This window comes from Oncorhynchus keta, chromosome 1, assembly GCF_023373465.1.
Source record: "Oncorhynchus keta strain PuntledgeMale-10-30-2019 chromosome 1, Oket_V2, whole genome shotgun sequence".
Lineage (NCBI taxonomy): Eukaryota > Metazoa > Chordata > Actinopteri > Salmoniformes > Salmonidae > Oncorhynchus > Oncorhynchus keta.
The window spans coordinates 814969-828239 of NC_068421.1; the positions used below are offsets into that span (position 1 = coordinate 814969).

A 13271-nucleotide genomic window follows, 5' to 3' on the forward strand; every position below is an offset into this window, starting at 1 on the left:
AATCACAGCAGCAAGATGTGTGCCCCTGCCTCACAGCAGCAAGAATTATCAGCCAATCACAGCAGCAATATGTGTGGCCTCATATCTGCCAATCAGGCTCATATCTCACAGCAGCAAGATGTGTGGCCCTCTCATATCTCCCAATCACAGCAGCAAGATGTGTGGCCTCTCATATCTCAGCCAATCACAGCAGCAAGATGTCTCATATCTCCCAATCACAGCAGCAAGATGTGTGGCCCTCTCATATCTGCCAATCACAGCAGCAAGATGTGTGGCCCTCTCATATCTGCCCATATCACAGCAGCAAGATGTGTGGCCCTCTCATATCTCCCAATCACAGCAGCAAGATGTGTGGCCCTCTCATATCTCAAGCAGCCAATCGCAGCAGCAAGATGTGTGGCCCCTCTCATATCTGCCAATCACAGCAGCAAGATGTGTGGCCCCTCTCATATCTCCCAATCACAGCAGCAAGATGTGTGGCCCTCTCATATCTGCCAATCACAGCAGCAAGATGTGTGGCCCTCTCATATCTGCCAATCACAGCAGCAAGATGTGTGGCCCTCTCATATCTCATATATCTCCCAATATCCTGTAACATGGTTATTTAGAAGATTTATCCAATCAAGCTAACATTGATATATATTCATACTGAAATATGTATCATGTGTGTGTGTATCTGTGTGCATGTGCGTGTGTGTGTTCATTCTCTTTAGGGCCTAGATGGACCCTTAGTGACGCACATAGATAATTTAAGAGAACAGAATAGAACATAATAGAACAGAATAGAACAGAATATAACAAACAGAACAGAATAGAACAGAACAGAACAGAATAGAATATAACATAATAGAACAGAATAGAACAGAATATAACAAAACAGAACAGAACAGAACAGAATAGAACAGAACAGAACATAATAGAACATAATAGAACAGAACAGAACATAATAGAACAGAACATAATAGAACAGAACATAATAGAACATAATAGAACAGAACAGAATAGAACAGAATAGAACAGAACAGAACAGAACATAATAGAACATAATAGAACAGAACAGAACAGAATAGAACAGAATAGAACAGAACAGAACCGAATAGAACAGAATAGAACAGAACAGAATAGAACATAATAGAACAGAATAGAACAGAACAGAACAGAATAGAACAGAACAGAATAGAACAGAACAGACCAGAACAGAATAGAACAGAACCGAATAGAACAGAATAGAACAGAACAGAACAGAATAGAACATAATAGAACAGAACAGAATAGAACATAATAGAACAGAATAGAACAGAATAGAACATAATAGAACATAATAGAACAGAACAGAATAGAACAGAATAGAACAGAATAGAACAGAACAGAACAGAACATAATAGAACATAATAGAACAGAACAGAACAGAATAGAACAGAATAGAACAGAATAGAACATAATAGAACAGAATAGAAACAGAACAGAACAGAATAGAACATAATAGAACATAATAGAACAGAACAGAATAGAACAGAATAGAACAGAATAGAACAGAACAGAACAGAACATAATAGAACATAATAGAACAGAACAGAACAGAATAGAACAGAATAGAACAGAATAGAACATAATAGAACAGAATAGAACATCATAGAACAGAATAGAACATCATAGAACAGAACAGAATAGAACAGAACAGAATAGAACAGAACAGACCAGAACAGAATGGAACAGAACCGAATAGAACAGAATAGAACAGAACAGAACAGAATAGAACATAATAGAACAGAACAGAATAGAATAGAACAGAACAGAACAGAATAGAACAGAACCGAATAGAACAGAATAGAACAGAACAGAATAGAACATAATAGAACAGAACAGAATAGAATAGAACAGAACAGACCAGAACAGAATAGAACAGAACCGAATAGAACAGAATAGAACAGAACAAAACAGAATAGAACATAATAGAACAGAACAGAATAGAATAGAACAGACCAGAACAGAATAGAACAGAACAGAACAGAACAGAATAGAACAGAACAGAATAGAACATAATAGAACAGAACAGAATAGAATAGAACAGAACAGAACAGAATAATAGAACAGAACCGAACAGAACATAATAGAACAGAACATAATAGAACAGAACATAATAGAACAGAACATAATAGAACACAATCGAACAGAACATAATAGAACACAATAGAACAGAACATAATAGAACACAATAGAACAGAACAAAACAGACTAGAACAGAACATAATAGAACACAATAGAGTATAGAACAGAACAGAACAAAATAGAACATAATAGAACAGAACAGAATAGAACAGAACAGAACAGACCAGAACACAATAGAACAGAATAGAATAGAACATAATAGAACAGAACATAATAGAACAGAACATAATAGAACACAATAGAACATAATAGAACACAATAGAACAGAACATAATAGAACACAATAGAACATAATAGAACAGAATATAACAGAACAAAACAGACTAGAACAGAACATAATAGAACACAATAGAGTATAGAACAGAACAGAACAGAACAAAATAGAACATAATAGAACAGAATAGAACATAATAGAACAGCATAGAACAGAACAGAACAGAATAGAACAGAACATAATAGAACATAATAGAACAGAACAGAACAGAACAGCTTCTTTACATAAACACTCATTTCTGAGCTCAAGGAGAGTGTATGTGTATCTGCATGTTGACAGTGGTGTCCCAGGGCCTTATTTAACATCCACTAGCTCCCCCAGGGGGATGGTTTAGGAACCTTTGGAAGGACTAGATATAGAAAGGAAAGGAAAAGGGGGATACCTAGTCAGTTGTACAACTGAATGTATTCAATTAAAATGTATTTTCCGCATTTCACACAACCCCTCTGAATCAGAGAGGTGCAGGGGGAGGCCTGCCGGGGAACATTGGGTTAACTGCCTTGTTCAGGGGCAGAACTACAGGGCAAAAGTGTTGTGTCACTGTCCAACTGTTGTTCTGAACAACTACATTGTATCAAGACTTTTTAAATCAGTTGTGTAAACGCTTGGCAGAAACAAAGCCCTAGTTGACCAGAACCAGGTTTGGTGACCACTGAGTTAGAGAAGCCATCTTCTATTTTACTGGGCAAGACAGTTAAGAGCAAATTCAAACCCTCCCCTAACCTGGACGACGCAGGGCCAAAGTGGGAGCCGCCCTATAGGACTCCCGATCACGGACAGTTGTGATACAGCACGGGCTCTAACTCGGGTCTGTAGTAACACCTCTACCACTGTGATGCAGTGCCTTAGACCTCTGTGCCACTCAGGACCCAAATCACCATCAGACAAACACTGAAACAAACCCAAACAACTACAACTTACTCTTAACACTCTGTCTAAAACATAAGTGGACATGTCATTAGAGCCGATGAGCTACAGTACGGTATTGTTGAAAGGGATCAACGCTAAAATCATATTCATGACAATAACAGTGTCAAATGTCTGAACGTCCAGCAGGTGGCAGTGTAAACAAGGCTTTCTGTCTGCATGACCAAGAGTCTGACAACAAACAGCACAGCCCTCTCTGGTGATATGAAAAACAAACACACACAAACACACAACGCACGTGCACACACACGCACACACACGCACACACAACGCACGTGCACACACAACGCATGTGCACACACACGCACACACAACGCACACACAACGCACGTACACACACGCACACACAACGCACGTGCACACACACGCACACACACGCACACACACAACGCACGTGCACACACAACGCATGTGCACACACACGCACACACAACGCACGTACACACACACGCACACACAACGCACGTGCACAAACACGCACACACACGCACACACAACACACACACACAACACACACACGCACACACAACACACACACAACACACAAACGCACACACAAACACACACACACACAAACACATAGACACACACACACACACACACAAACACGCACACACGCACACACACACACACACACACACAACACTCCACAGTCCTTAGAGTGAGTCACTGTAATATCAGGAGGGAGGCAGGTAGCCTAGTGGTTAGAGTGTAGAGGAGGCAGGTAGCCTAGTGGTTAGAGTGTAGAGGAGGCAGGTAGCCTAGTGGTTAGAGTGTAGAGGAGGTAGGTAGTGTAGTGGTTAGAGTGTAGAGGAGGTAGGTAGCCTAGTGGTTAGAGTGTAGAGGAGGTAGGTAGTGTAGTGGTTAGAGTGTAGAGGAGGTAGGTAGCCTAGTGGTTAGAGTGTAGAGGAGGTAGGTAGTGTAGTGGTTAGAGTGTAGAGGAGGCAGGCAGCCTAGTGGTAAGAGTGTAGAGGAGGCAGCCTAGTGGTTAGAGTGTAGAGGAGGCAGGTAGCCTAGTGGTTAGAGTGTAGGAGGCAGGTAGCCTAGTGGTTAGAGGTAGAGGAGGCAGGTAGCCTAGTGGTTAGAGTGTAGAGGAGGTAGGTAGTGTAGTGGTTAGAGTGTAGAGGAGGTAGGTAGCCTAGTGGTTAGAGTGTAGAGGAGGTAGGTAGTGTAGTGGTTAGAGTGTAGAGGAGGTAGGTAGCCTAGTGGTTAGAGTGTAGAGGAGGTAGGTAGTGTAGTGGTTAGAGTGTAGAGGAGGCAGGCAGCCTAGTGGTAAGAGTGTAGAGGAGGCAGCCTAGTGGTTAGAGTGTAGAGGAGGCAGGTAGACTAGTGGTTAGAGTGTAGAGGAGGCAGGCAGCCTAGTGGTTAGAGTGTGGAGGAGGCAGGTAGCCTAGTGTTTAGAGTGTAGAGGAGGCAGGTAGCCTAGTGGTTAGAGTGTAGAGGAGGCAGGTAGCCACATGACAAGGTGCTTACTAATGAAGACTAACCAGACAAGGTGACTGTGTGTGTGTGTGTGTGTGTGTGTGTGTGTGTGTGTGTGTGTGTGTGTGTGTGTGTGTGTGTGTGTGTGTGTGTGTGTGTGTGTGTGTGTGTGTGTGTGTGTGTGTGTGTGTGTGTGTGTGTGTGTGTGTGTGTGTGTGTGTGTGTGTGACATTGCCTCCTATGTAAGTCTCATTAGGTTGGTATTAGGTCTGAGTTATACAGCAGTAATCTGTAAGCCTGGATGGGGACTACAACAGACAGGCTAGTGGGATGTGCACCACACGTATGACCCTACTGCTATGATACCACATACCTGGACATGTCCCTACTGCTATAATACCACATACCTGGACATGTCCCTACTGCTATAATACCACATACCTGGACATGTCCCTACTGCTATAATACCACATACCTGGACATGTCCCTACTGCTATAATACCACATACCTGGACATGTCCCTACTGCTATAATACCACATACCTGGACTTGTCCCTACTGCTATAATACCACATACCTGGACTTGTCCCTACTGCTATAATACCACATACCTGGACATGTCCCTACTGCTATAATACCACATACCTGGACTTGTCCCTACTGCTATAATACCACATACCTGGACATGTCCCTACTGCTATAATACCACATACCTGGACTTGTCCCTACTGCTATAATACCACATACCTGGACATGTCCCTACTGCTATAATACCACATACCTGGACATGTCCCTACTGCTATAATACCACATACCTGGACATGTCCCTACTGCTATAATACCACATACCTGGACATGTCCCTACTGCTATAATACCACATACCTGGACATGTCCCTACTGCTATAATATACAGTTGAAGTCGGAAGTTTACATACACCTGAGCCAAATACACTTAAACTCAGTTTTTCACAATTCCTGACATTTAATCCAAGTAACAATTCCCTGTTTTAGGTGAGTTAGAATCATCACTTTATTTTAAGAATGTGAAATGTCAGAATAATAGTAGAGAGAATTATTTATTTCAGCTTTTATTTCATTCATCACATTCCCAGTGGGTCACAAGTTTACATACACTCAATTAGTATTTGGTAGCATTGCCTTTAACCTGTTTAAAACCTGTTAGGGAGGCTGCGAATTTTCGCCGCTTTTTGTTAAAAATCACGCAACATTTCAAAGTCCTGCTACTCATGCCAGGAATATAGTATATGCATATGATAAGTATGTGTGTATAGAAAACACTCTGAAGTCTCTAAAACTGGTTAAATCGTGTCTGTGGCTATAACAGAACGTGTTTAGGAGTAAAAATCCCTCGAAAAACTGTTCACCAAAACCCCCCCCAAAAAATGAATCCGCCAGTCAATGTATTGTCTAAGGCGACAGACAAAAAACGAGGCATTCAGTACAATTCCTACAGCTTCCACACGATGTCGCCAGTACTGGCATTGTTTTCCTGCTTTATCCTTGGTTAGATGACGTCAGGGCACTTCCTTTCTTGGAGCTCGCCCCAGGATGTTGTGAAATGGAAAACATGGACGATGATTTCAAGACTTGCTGCTATCGAATACAGATCGCCCCGTGATCAATTTGATAGATTATTAACGTTTATTAATACCTAAAGTTGGTTTAGAAAAGTAGTTTGAAGTGATTTGTAAAAGTTTATAGGCAACTTTTGTCATTTTAAAAAGTGACGTTGCGTCTTGTAAAAGGGAGTATTCCTGGCTCAGACTGGTCTAAGGAAAACAACATTTTGCCTATACAATGATGGATTTAATCAGGAAAAAGACCCAATTGTGATGTTTATGGGACATCTGGGAGTGCCAAGAAAGAAGCTCGTCAAAGGTAATGAATGTTTTATATTTTATTTCTGCGTTTTGGGTAGCGCCGGCTACCGCAAAATCTGTTGTTTAGGTGAAGGTCTGGTATTCTGGGGGTGCATGCTATCAGATAATGCTCATGCTTTCGCCGAAAAGCATTTTACAAATCTGACTTGGTGGCTAGATTCACAACAGTGTAGCTTTAATTCAGTACCTTGCATGTGTGTTTTAATGAAAGTTTGAGTTTTATCAAAAACTATAGGTGGCGCTCTAAAATTTACGCTGATCTAATCCCGCCACAGGAACCAAATCCCTAAGAAGTTTTAACTTGAGTCAAACATTTGAGTAGCCTTCCACAAGCTTCCCACAATAAGTTGGGTGAATTTTGGCTCATTCCTCCTGACAGAGCTGGTGTAACTGAGTCAGGTTTGTAGGCCTCCTTGCTCTCACACACTTTTTCAGTTCTGCCTATACATTTTCTATAGTATTGAGGTCAGGGCTTTGTGATGGCCACTCCAATACCATGACTTTGTTGTCCTTAAACCATTTTGCCACAACTTTGGAAATATGCTTGGGGTCATTGTCCATTTGGAAGACCCATTTGTAGTAAGATTTAACTTCCTGACTGATGTCTTGAGTTGTTGCTTCAATATATCCACATAATTGTCTCCCTCATGATGCCATCTATTTTGTGTAGTGCACCAGTCCCTCCTGCAGCAAAGCACCTCCACAACATGATGCTGCCACCCCCATGCTTCACGGTTGACAGAACGCGTCTCCTTCCTGAGCGGTATGAGGGCTGCGTGGTCCCATGGTGTTCATCTCTAGGAGACAGAACGCGTCTCCTTCCTGAGCGGTATGAGGGCTGCGTGGTCCCATGGTGTTCATCTCTAGGAGACAGAACGCGTCTCCTTCCTGAGCGGTATGAGGGCTGCGTGGTCCCATGGTGTTCATCTCTAGGAGACAGAACGCGTCTCCTTCCTGAGCGGTATGACGGCTGCGTGGTCCCATGGTGTTCATCTCTAGGAGACAGAACGCGTCTCCTTCCTGAGCGGTATGACGGCTGCGTGGTCCCATGGTGTTCATCTCTAGGAGACAGGACGCGTCTCCTTCCTGAGCGGTATGACGGCTGCGTGGTCCCATGGTGTTCATCTCTAGGAGACAGAACGCGTCTCCTTCCTGAGCGGTATGAGGGCTGCGTGGTCCCATGGTGTAACTTTTTTCCTTCTTTATCTGGGACGTTGGAGGTTATATAGACTGTGTTTTGTGAAATAGGTTTGTGTAGTTTTTGCTATTGCAAATAAAGGCAATATTAGTCAACATAATACAATTGTTGGCTTTAAATGTATATTTGTAGTGTCAACTGCATCACGTACAGTAGACCTACGATTTAAATGTTATAATTTGATTGACAGACTTGACGTATGAACCTTTTTTTAGAAGAGAACATTGTGAATCCACAAGTTCTGACAGTATATGATGCTGCTCAACATGCAGTTGATGCTCTTTTTTTCTCGTTCTGTTTTTTTTAAGTTGAATTCATCAAACAGAAGGTTCTACTGTAGCCTACTGTTACATTTGGTAATAGAGTGTGGAACAAAAGCTGTTTTCGTGGTGACGGCGATGAACAGCCCTCATTTAAAAAATAAATGACAGTGTATAAGACATATATAGTGTATAATACGGGACCAAAGGCTTAGTTTGAGATGTTAGGATGTCAACAATAACCAATATGAAACGGTGAGTGACGCGCTGTATCTAGTTGGGTGGGAGCGTTTGGACACAGATGTGTCTGAATGGATTCATTGGGTCTGAAACAAAGTGGAGTGTAGTGGAGTGGAGTGGAGTGGAGTGGAGTGGAGTGTACCTGCAGTATACAGCTGGTGATGTCGGAGGCTATCTTGGCATGGGGTGTGTCTTCGTCTTTGCCTTGGGGGGTGAGGTTGTGTTCCAGACAGGACTCCCACAGACTCACTAACGCCCCCCCATGGCGCTCGATGGACCTCGTCTCCCTGATCGCCGTGGTGATGCGCGTGATGCAGATCTCCACCACCGCCTGGTCATTGTCATTGGTCAGGTAGTCCTGCAGCCAGCCAATCAGAGGGGAAATGAGTCCAGAAGGGGCCAATCAGGATCAAGAAACAATGAGAAAAGAGCATGTTTGTTTTTAATATAGTTTCTGCTGCAGTCTGTTTAACACAGATCCAAGTCTCAGGGTTGCAAGAGCTTTTGCTCTTAGTTTTCCCTTGACACTCAAAGGAAAAATACTATTAACTTTTTCCATGTTGAGGTGGGCATTCCAACGATGACCCCATCTAGACCCCATTTAGACCCCATCTAGACCCCATCTAGACCCCATCTAGACCCCATCTAGACCGTGTCTGAATAAGCTGGCCCCATCTAGACCCCATCTAGACCCCATCTAGACCCCATCTAGACTGTGTCTGAATAAGCTGGCCCCATCTAGACCCCATCTAGACCCATCAGACCCCATCTAGACTGTGTCTGAATAAGCTGGCCCCATCTAGACCCCATCTAGACCCCATCTAGACAGTCTCTGAATAAGCTGGCCCAATCTAGACCCCATCTAGACCCCATCTAGACCCCATCTAGATAGTGTCTGAATAAGCTGGCCCCATCTAGACCCCATCTAGACCCCATCTAGACCCCATCTAGACTGTCTCTGAATAAGCTGGCCCCATCTAGACCCCATCTAGACCCCATCTAGACAGTGCCTGAATAAGCTGGCCCCCCATCTAGACCCCATCTAGACCCCATCTAGATAGTGTCTGAATAATCTGGCCCCATCTAGACCCCATCTAGACCCCATCTAGACCCCATCTATAGACTGTGTCTGAATAAGCTGGCCCCATCTAGACCCCATCTAGACCCCATCTAGACAGTGTCTGAATAAGCTGGCCCCATCTAGACCCCATCTAGACCCCCATCTAGACCGTGTCTGAATAAGTCCCCATCTAGACCCTATCTAGACCCCATCTAGACCGTGTCTGAATAAGATGGCCCCATCTAGACCCCATCTAGACCCCATCTAGACCCCATCTAGAACTAGATGTCAGAATAAGCTGGCCCCATCTAGACCCCATCTAGACCCCCCAGTGTCTAGACCCCATCTAGTCCCCATGTCAGAATAAGATGGCCCCATCTAGACCCCATCTAGACTGGCCCTATCTAGACCCCATCTAGACCCCATCTAGACCCCATCTAGACTGTGTCTGAATAAGCTGGCCCCATCTAGACCCCATCTGACCCCATCTAGACAGTGTCTGAATAAGCTGGCCCCATCTAGACCCCATCTAGACCCCATCTAGACCCCATCTAGATAGTGTCTGAATAAGCTGGCCCCATCTAGACCCCATCTAGACCCCATCTAGACCCCATCTAGACTGTGTCTGAATAAGCTGGCCCCATCTAGACCCCATCTAGACCCCATCTAGACCCCATCTAGACAGTGTCTGAATAAGCTGGCCCCATCTAGACCCCATCTAGACCCATCTAGACCGTGTCTGTATAAGCTGATCCCCACCCCATCTAGACAGTGTCTGAATAATCTGGCCCCATCTAGACCCCATCCCCATCTAGACCCCATCTAGAGATCTAGTCTAGAATAAGCTGGCCCCATCTAGACTGTGTCTATCTAGACCCCATCTAGACCCCATCTAGACCCCATCTAGACCGTGTCTGAATAAACTGGCCCCATCTAGACCCCATCTAGACCCCATCTAGACCCATCTAGACCCCATCTGACCCCATCAGTGTCTGAATAATCTGACCCCATCTAGACCCCATCTAGACCCCATCTAGACCCCATCTAGACTGTGTCTGAATAAGCTGGCCCCATCTAGACCCCATCTAGACAGTGTCTGAATAAGCTGGCCCCATCTAGACCCCATCTAGACCCCATCTAGACCCCATCTAGACAGATCTGGCCCCATCTAGACCCCATCTAGACCCCATCTAGACCCCATCTAGACCCCATCTATAGACGTGTCTGAATAAGCTGGCCCCATCTAGACCCCATCTAGACCCCATCTAGACCCCATCTAGACAGTGTCTGAATAAGCTGGCCCCATCTAGACCCCATCTAGACCCCATCTAGACCCTGAATAAGCTAGACCCCATCTAGACCGTGTCTGAATAAGCTGGCCCCATCTAGACCCCATCTAGACCCCATCTAGACCGTGTCTGAATAAGATGGCCCCATCTAGACCCCATCTAGACCCCATCTAGACCGTGTCTGAATAAGCTGGCCCCATCTAGACCCCATCATCTAGACCCCATCTAGACCCCATCTAGACCGTGTCTGAATAAGCTGGCCCCATCTAGACCCCATCTAGACCCCATCTAGACCGTGTCGAATATGCTGGCCCCATCTAGACCCCATCTAGACCCCATCTAGAACATGTCAGAATAAGCTGGCCCCATCTAGACCCCATCTAGACCGTGTCTGAATAAGCTGGCCCCATCTAGACCCCATCTAGACCCCATCTAGACCGTGTCTGACCCCAAGCTGGACCCCATCTAGACCCCATCTAGACCGTGTCTGAATAAGCTGGCCCAATCTAGACCCCATCTAGACCCCATCTAGACCCCATCTAGACCGTGTCTGAATATGCTGGCCCCATCTAGACCCCATCTAGACCCCATAAGCTGGCCCCATCTAGACCCCATCTAGACCCCATCTAGACCCCATCTAGACCCCATCTAGACCCCATCTAGACCGTGTCTGAATAAGATGGCCCATCTAGACCCCATCTAGACCCCATCTAGACCCCATCTAGACCGTGTCTGAATATGCTGGCCCCATCTAGACCCCATCTAGACCGTGTCTGAATAAGCTGGACCCCATCTAGACCCCATCTAGACCGTGTCTGAATATGCTGGCCCCATCTAGACCCATCTAGACCCCATCTAGACCCCATCTAGACCCCATCTAGACCGTGTCTGAATAAGCTGGCCCCATCTAGACCCCATCTAGACCTCCATCTAGACCCCATCTAGACCCCATCTAGACCGTGTCTGAATAAGCTGGCCCCATCTAGACCCCATCTAGACCGTGTCTGAATAAGCTGGCCCCATCTAGACCCCATCTAGACCGTGTCTGAATAAGCTAGCCCCATCTGACCCCATCTAGACCATCCATCTAGACCCTGAATAAGATGGCCCCATCTAGACCCCATCTAGACCGTGTCTGAATAAGAATAAGCTGGCCCCATCTAGAGAGCTGGCCCCATCTAGACCCCATCTAGACCCCATCTAGACCGTGTCTGAATAAGATGGCCCCATCTAGACCCCATCTAGACCCCATCTAGACCCCATCTGGGACCGTGTCTGAAGAACCCCATCTAGACCGTGTCTGAATAAGCTGGCCCATCTAGACCCCATCTAGCCCCATCTAGACCCCATCTAGACCCCTAGACCGTGTCTGAATAATCTGACCCCATCTAGACCCCATCTAGACCCCATCTAGACCCCATCTAGACTGTGTCTGAATAAAGCCCCATCTAGACCCCATCTAGACCCCCCATCTAGACCGTGTCTGAATAAGATGGCCCCATCTAGACCCCATCTAGACCCCATCTAGACCCCATCTAGATCTAGACCGTGTCTGAATAATCTAGACCCCATCTAGAACATGTCTGAATAAGATGGCCCCATCTAGACCCCATCTAGACCGTGTCCAGCTGGCCCCATCTAGACCGTGTCTGAATAAGCTGGCCCCATCTAGACCCCATCTAGACCCCATCTAGACCCCATCTAGACCCCATCTAGACCGTGTCTGAATAAGCTGGCCCCATCTAGACCCCATCTAGACCCCATCTAGACCGTGAATAAGCTGGCCCCATCTAGACCCCATCTAGACCGTGTCTGAATAAGCTAGCCCCATCTAGACCCCATCTAGACCCCATCTAGACCGTGTCTGAATAGATGGCCCCATCTAGACCCCATCTAGACCCCCATCTAAGACCCCATCTAGACCCCATCTAGACCGTGTCTGAATAAGCTGGCCCCATCTAGACCCCATCTAGACCCCATCTAGAGAATATGCTGGCCCCATCTAGACCGTGTCTGAATAAGCTGGCCCCATCTAGACCCCATCTAGACCCCATCTAGACCCCATCTAGACCCCATCTAGACCGTGTCTGAATAAGCTGGCCCCATCTAGACCCCATCTAGACCCCATCTAGACCGTGTCTGAAGAAGCTGGCCCCATCTAGACCCCATCTAGACCGTGTCTGAATAAGCTAGCCCCATCTAGACCCCATCTAGACCCCATCTAGACCGTGTCTGAATAAGATGGCCCCATCTAGATCCGTGTCTGAATAAGCTGGGACCCCATCTAGACCCCATCTAGAACATGTCAGAATAAGCTGGCCCCATCTAGACCCCATCTAGACCCATCTAGCCCCAGTGTCTGAATAAGATGGCCCCATCTGGCCCCATCTAGACCCCATCTAGACCGTGTCTGAATAAGATGGCCCCATCTAGACCCCATCTAGACTGTGTCTGAATAAGCTGGCCCCATCTAGACCCCATCTAGACCCCATCTAGACCCCATCTAGAACAGTGTCTGAATAAGCTGGCC

The 13271-nt window shown here is 45.7% G+C and overlaps 1 protein-coding gene across 1 annotated transcript in view; it reads right to left on the reverse strand.

Annotated features, from left to right (window-relative positions):
• The window catches only part of LOC118378378 (ventricular zone-expressed PH domain-containing protein-like), a 280439-nt gene that overhangs the window by 213049 nt on the left and 54119 nt on the right, over nucleotides 1–13271 (reverse strand). Inside the window, 1 exon segment of the mRNA XM_052469152.1 lies at nucleotides 8535–8750. Within this exon segment, the coding sequence (XP_052325112.1) occupies nucleotides 8535–8750 (216 nt within the window).